Raw genomic sequence first — 7,041 nt, 5'->3', positions numbered from 1 at the left:
GCTCCTTTTTCATTTTGCATTTGAAGATGATAATATTACGCTAGAGTTTAGTGACCTTCAGATGAAAATAAATAGTGTAAATACAATTTTAAACCTTGTACTCTACGATTATTTCGATTTTATTTCACATTCGCCTCAATTATAATAGCGTCAGTTTTCTACTAGTTAATGTGGCTAATAATGTGCTGGTGTGGGTAATTTTTTTACGAAGTCGTTTTAATGAGACACCGAAGGTGACATAACCTAATGTCATCTTACATGTGACAGTCGGTGTCATAGCCTACAATGTCAACTTACATGTGACACCGAAGGTTACCACTTACTACACACTGCAATCTTACACGTGACACCTAAGGTGGCAAATTTTATGTTATGCCAACTTACCATTTATCTAATCTAAAAAAAATAAAAATAAATGAAAACAGGTTTTGTGGTCTACGTTCGAAGAAAAGGATCATTGAGTTATTGTTAGGAGACAGGAGGTGTGAAGACACGGAGGTATGCATGGTATGAGAGGTGCCAGTCTCCCACATTTTAAGTAATATTAAAGTTACAACATGACTCAAATTGCAATTTACACCGAACATTCTGATGGCGTATTGTTGAATTGTTTCATAGATCAATCCTTCAAATCTCAATTGCTCCAAAGTCAAACTGAATTATTACCCATGAGATAAAAAAAATATAAAAATTTACTTCAATTCAAATAATTTGAATCAGTTCATTGTAGTTGTTGGATTTGATTTAATTCATCCCAACTGTTACACAGTTCAGTTCGTTCTAAATTTAATTATACTGTTTAGTCTTTTATTTTTATAATTCAGCTCACTTGATCTATATTTTGTCTCCCTAATCCTGGATTTAGTGATGGTCCTAGGTAGGTCATCTCGATCACTTTCACTTTGGAAGCATCTCATGCTACTGGTTCAGTCACTACTTCCGTAGCAAATCCAGTTCTTTGGAGCCAGCTTGGCTCTTCATTCGGACCACTTTGTTATTTTCTCAAATTCTCATACCTCACTTGGATAGGCATAGCAATTAGCAAGTAGTAGCATGTAATGCATCTGACCCATCCATTATTAAACAATTATTATATCTGACGCCAAATGACGGTCCACGGTCCGCCTTATACGCCGCACCAATTTATTCCCTTCATTTGCTGACATTTTATAGCAGCCAAATTAGCCATTGTTTTCAGCAAATCAAACCATTTTTATAATATTTTTACTATTAGTATTAATCACTTTCTCTTTGTCCCTCTTTCTTTCTTATATATTACTAGTTTTTATAACATTGATAGAATTTCTCAGACTGATTCTTCTTTCTTTCCAAATTCAAATAATGCACTCCGAAAGCTTATTTAGATAATTAAATGATCAGACATAAATTATTAATATATTAAAATTAAGATTGAATCATTGATTAATATATTAAAATTAAGATTGAATCATTTGAATAATATTTAAATTTAATTTTTAACTGAAATAATTTTTTGTCTAACTTTATTTACTTTTCAATTAATCTTCGGATTGATCAAATTTTTTTTCCTATTGAACTAAAATATTAACAAAAAAAAAATAGTTTTGAATAAAGATAAATGAATCCATACTCTTTTTGACACTTTAAAAGAAGAAAAAAAAAGTAATATATTAAAGAGTATTTATATTTATAGCATATGAATATCCATACATTATTCAATAATTTTTTTAGTTTGAGACTGTTTTGGGAAAGTTTTCCTTACCGTTCTACTTCCATCTCAAGTATCACGTGTCTATGCACTGCAGCACGTCTCAGCTATATAACTAGAGCATTGAAAGTGGAAGTGTAAAGTTAATTCACGCTGTCAAGTTTAGATAGAGGCCATGGAATGCTCCAGATGCTCCATTTCTGCACTATTATTCCCCCTATTTTTCGTTGTCCTTTCCTTCATCTTTTTCTCTCCCTTCAAGGAACAAAACCATCTTACCCAGTTTGCTTTGGCTCCTCCTTTGGTCCTTTCCACTATCAAAAACCTAAACAACCACACAAATATAACCTCTCCTTCTCCCTCACCACAACCACCACCACTTGAGCTTCTTTCCAACTTTACTCCTGCAAACGACACTTACATGTACAGTGGCACCGTTCAAATTCAGGTACACAACCTTAAATTGTCTGAGAGCATGTTATCTTATCATTGTATGTTATTCCTAATGTTTTAATTTCTAACTTGTGTTTCTTCGGTTTTGGTATGGAAGGACTTGACTAGTTTGGAGAAAATAGAAGAAAGTTTAGCACAAGCACGGGCCTCAATTCAGGAATCTATCCTATCAAGGAACTACACTTCACAAAGGAGAGAAATTTTTGTCCCCAAAGGATCCATTTACCGGAATCCCCATGCTTTTCTCCAGTTAAGTAAACTTAATTCAAAATTTCTGAGCCACCTTCAATTGATTCATCTTTTTAACAATTACTGTAACTAGAGTACTTAACCGTAGAACTATAGCAATTAATGTCACCATGTGTTGTCCTTCATTTAACAGTTACTCCGTACTCAATTATTCCCTTCGTTTTTAATTATAATTTCTTTAAATTAATTCATGTTTTTTAAAAAAAAATAATTTAATTAATCACATTAAATTAATTAATTATATTATTATATTAAAATGATCATTTTTTGTCTTTTTATTCATTTAATTATTAATTATTAATATTTTGAGAGAAAATAATTAAGTAAAGATATGTAGGGAAAAAATAATTAATATATCTAAAAATTTAAAAATAATTTTATAAAAATGATCAAATAAATTTTTGAAAAGAATCTTGTAATTAGGAATGGAGGAAGTAATATATTATTTATATCTCATTTATTTACAACATTTGTTATACTATTTTTAGAAAACTTAAATACAGTTTCTTAGTGTTGTTGTGTTGTTTTTCAATTAAAATTAGAGCGCTCCAAAAATCTACATAATAAAAATCTACATTAAATTAAGGATTAAGTAGATTATAGAATTGAAACTCCAACTATAATTAAAGAACAATGTAAACAACACTTAACTAAACTATACCTAAGTTTGGTAAGAAAAAAAACATGTTAATAAAGAATAAGTGCCCTTAAGATGCTAGGGAAGAAATTAAAAGTGATTTTGTAATTAACTGTACACTTTTCCATACTTTTTAATGAATCTTTAACAATTAAAACTGAGCGAGTAGACACTGGAAAAAATTTCATCAATTAATCACTGGTCAAATAACATAAGATATGTGAACTTGAAATTACACTTTAAATCAAAATTTTAATACTCGGGTTTAAATGTTTTTTCTTGTTCAATTTTTTTTCATTTTTATTAAATATAAGACTTTATTTTACATTTGTATTCAACACTACTATTTATTGAAGTTAGTGACAGCAAGAATAAAACGTACTAAATGGCCGGGTTGACAAAATTCTACTGTAAAATGTTGGGCAGCAGGAGCCACATAGAGATGGTGAAAAGATTCAAGGTGTGGGTTTACCAAGAAGGGGAGCAACCATTAGTGCATGATGGCCCAGTAAACAACATATATGCGATTGAAGGTCAATTTATGGACGAAATGGACAATAATGGTAAGTGGAGCCAATTCAGGGCAAGACATCCTGAGGAGGCACACGTGTTTTTCCTTCCCATCAGCATTGCCAATGTTGTTCACTATGTCTACAAGCCTATCCTAAAGCAATCTGACTACGAACCTGTCCGGTTGCAGCACTTAGTTGAAGACTATATTGGTGTTATTCAAGATAAATATCCTTACTGGAATAGAAGCATAGGTGCAGACCATTTTTTGCTTTCTTGTCATGATTGGGTAAGTCCATTTATTATATAGTATATAGTATAGCAGTATTTAATTTTCAGTAGCTAAATTCTACTGATAGGCCCACTATTAATTGTTTAATTTTCCACTTATTATCAAACACAATAATGTTGTTGTACTCACTATTGAAAGTGATAGATAAAAATGTAGGAAGGTAAATAAGAAGAGATTAGGTAAAAGCTGTTTTTTGTATTGTCTTAATTAGAATTTGGAAATGTACGTTTATTGTTGCAATAAAAAAAGAATAATAAGTTTTTAGAGTCTACAATTTAATTTTTTAATAATAAAAATATATATTTCAATTAAAATTAGTAATATTAAAAATAAACTAAAGGAATAAATAAAATAGTCATTAATAGATAGATGAGATGATAAAATATGAGGAATATTTTTAAAGAAAAATTCTTCATTTTTTATAATATATATTAACTAATCAATAACTTGCATTTATTTTATTGAGAAAAATAATAATAAATAATAATAAATGTAGCCTTATTTATTTAAGGGGCCTAACTCCTAAGGATATGATGCATCATACTTATATAATGTATAGATGGTATATATCAATCTTTTAAATCAACATATATTGTCTGGTAGTATCATACATCATATTATTAACATTTAGGTAAAATGTCTACATTAATACTTTAAATTTTATCATATAAAAATAATTTAAATAAAGACAACACATGTCTAATGATTAAGACTTTTTGATGATGACAACTTTTTTTGTAATATTTGCTAACTACTTCTATTTTTATTTCCACATTTATTCTTCTTTGGTGTTAGTTACTAAAGGAAAAATTTTCAGTATGGTTATGATTAGCAATTTTGTTTTAGTAAATCAAAAACACAAGTAACACGTGCTTTACTTGATGAAAACAGGGTCCAAAAGTTTCCTATGGCAATCCTGAACTTTTCCAAACTTTCATTAGGGCACTTTGCAATGCTAACACTTCAGAAGGATTCCATCCAAATAGAGATGTGTCCATCCCTGAAGTGTACTTGCCTGTTGGAAAGCTAGGTCCAGCAAGCCTTGGTCAGCACCCAAACAGCCGCACTACATTGGCTTTTTTCGCAGGAGGGGTCCATGGTGAAATTAGAAAAATACTTTTAAAACATTGGAAGGACAAAGATAATGAGGTTCTAGTTCATGAATATCTTCCAAAGGGTCAAGACTACACAAAATTGATGGGACAAAGCAAGTTTTGCTTGTGCCCCAGTGGACATGAAGTTGCAAGTCCTAGAGTGGTGGAAGCAATTCACGCAGGGTGTGTGCCCGTAATAATTTGTGATAATTATTCTCTACCTTTTAGTGATGTGCTAAATTGGAGCCAATTTTCAGTGGAGATTCCGGTGGAGAAAATACCAGAAATCAAAAGTATATTACAAAGTATTTCAAGGAATAAGTACTTGAGACTGCACATGAATGTGTTGAGAGTCAGGAGGCATTTTATGATTAATCGGCCAACAAAGCCATTTGATATGATGCATATGATTCTTCACTCAATTTGGCTGAGAAGGCTAAACATAAAGTTGATTGCTTCTTGAGTAATCACAAGCCATTTCCCATATCTTTCTATTACCCTCTCAAATATTAATTTCCCCAACTGACTGAGTTACTTACCTTGATTTTTTTTACTTACTTTGATTTCTTTGTAATTAGTAATTATCTAACCAAAACAGAAATATATTATATCACAGTTGTCTTATATACATACAATGAAGGTTCAATGCATTCCATATTTTAAAAAATGATTGTTTTAAAATTATGAATTTATTGATTCTCGATACAATTTAGAATATTGTAGATGTAAGTTTGTATAAAATAATTAGTAATTTTTTATGTATCATACTAGTGCTTTATCTACACATTTATATAGAAAAAATATAAAATAAAAATATCACCATTTTTTTATCAAGGCAAAAATATCTCTAATGTTAAGTAACGATGAAATAAATATTATAAAAACAAATATCTGAGATTATTTGAAAAGAAAATCTGAGATAATTTTTAATTAGTTCATCATATAAAAAAAATTACACTAGCAATACATGGAAATGAATCTCTTTCTTTTATGATGAATGTAAGTAAATATGTGGAGCATAATTAATGTCACGATTCGAAAAAATGCAAAAAGCAAAATCAAACAATTAATACCTAGTGTGAGCACTACATCTCCAGTTTATATAGTTACCTCAGGATTTCTAACAAATATTAATAGTCAAGGAATAAGCTCTTAAAAAAGAAAAAAAAAGTTAAGGAATAAGCAATAAATACACAATTTTAATATATATATATATATATATATATATATATATATATATATATATATATATAATCAAATTAAAGAAATTAAAAATTTATCAACAAGAATCGTCTGAACTTCAAAGAAATGCAAAAGAAAGAATAAAGGAGACAATGACAGAAATTGAGGAGAATATTTCTGTGTATATATTTAATATGAATGTCAAAATATATACAGAAATATCCATTTGAGGATAAGAACACCAAATGTACTATATTCCTAAATTATAATTTTCCTAAAAGGAAATAATATCCTATTTACAGCTCACAGAAGTTCTAGAATGATCTGTACAAATAAAATGCTAAAAGATATTTACATATGGGCCAAATATTCATGTGCTTCATCATCAATAGAATTGGACTGTTTTTGGTTTTCTGTTAGCCCCTCACAAACTGGAGGTGTTTAGATGTCTACCAACTCAAGTTTGGATAAGTTTGAGTGGAGTAAACATGGTGGCAAAACTTTGGAGAATATATCTGCAAGCTGATGGGATGAAGGGACAAGCAAAAGACGCATTAAACCTGCTTGAGTTTTTTCACGAACTAGATGACAATCAATCTCCAAATGCTTTGTCCGCTCGTGAAATACAGGGTTGGCTGCAATATGAAGAGCACTCTGATTATCGCAGGCATCTCGTCAATGGTACCACAAATTTCATCAAGTAATTCTCTCATATGGTTTCGTGATGAATCTTGTTGATGATTGTGTGTATCACAAATTCAGTGGGAGCAAGTAAATTTTTCTGGTCTTATATGACACACTGCTTGCCACTAATGATAAAGGCATGTTGCACAAAATCAAGAGATTTCTATCAAGAAACTTCGAAATGAAAGATCTTGGTGATGCCTCCTTTGTATTAGGAATTCAAATACACCGAGATCGATCTCAGGGTATTCTA

At 30.2% G+C, this 7,041-nt stretch overlaps 1 protein-coding gene across 2 annotated transcripts; it reads left to right on the top strand.

Moving 5' to 3' along the window:
- Positions 1 to 1,698: 1,698 nt before the first annotated feature.
- LOC100803668 (probable glycosyltransferase At3g42180) lies at positions 1,699 to 5,535 on the top strand. 2 transcript variants are annotated; one of them, XM_006594191.4, is made up of 4 exons: positions 1,699 to 2,135; positions 2,238 to 2,389; positions 3,456 to 3,825; positions 4,720 to 5,535. In XM_006594191.4, the coding sequence occupies exons 1-4, from the start codon at positions 1,863 to 1,865 to the stop codon at positions 5,383 to 5,385; spliced, it is 1,461 nt and encodes a 486-aa protein (XP_006594254.1). In that variant the 5' UTR covers positions 1,699 to 1,862; the 3' UTR covers positions 5,386 to 5,535. The 2 variants fall into 2 exon arrangements, with proteins under 2 accessions (XP_006594254.1, XP_006594253.1); XM_006594190.4 differs by having other exon boundaries at positions 3,453 to 3,825.
- The last annotated feature ends 1,506 nt before the right edge of the window (positions 5,536 to 7,041 follow it).

Source organism: Glycine max, chromosome 13 (genome assembly GCF_000004515.6).
Source record: "Glycine max cultivar Williams 82 chromosome 13, Glycine_max_v4.0, whole genome shotgun sequence".
Lineage (NCBI taxonomy): Eukaryota > Viridiplantae > Streptophyta > Magnoliopsida > Fabales > Fabaceae > Glycine > Glycine max.
Note: the sequence above shows the minus strand (reverse complement) of the source record. Positions and strands in the feature narration are given on the sequence as shown.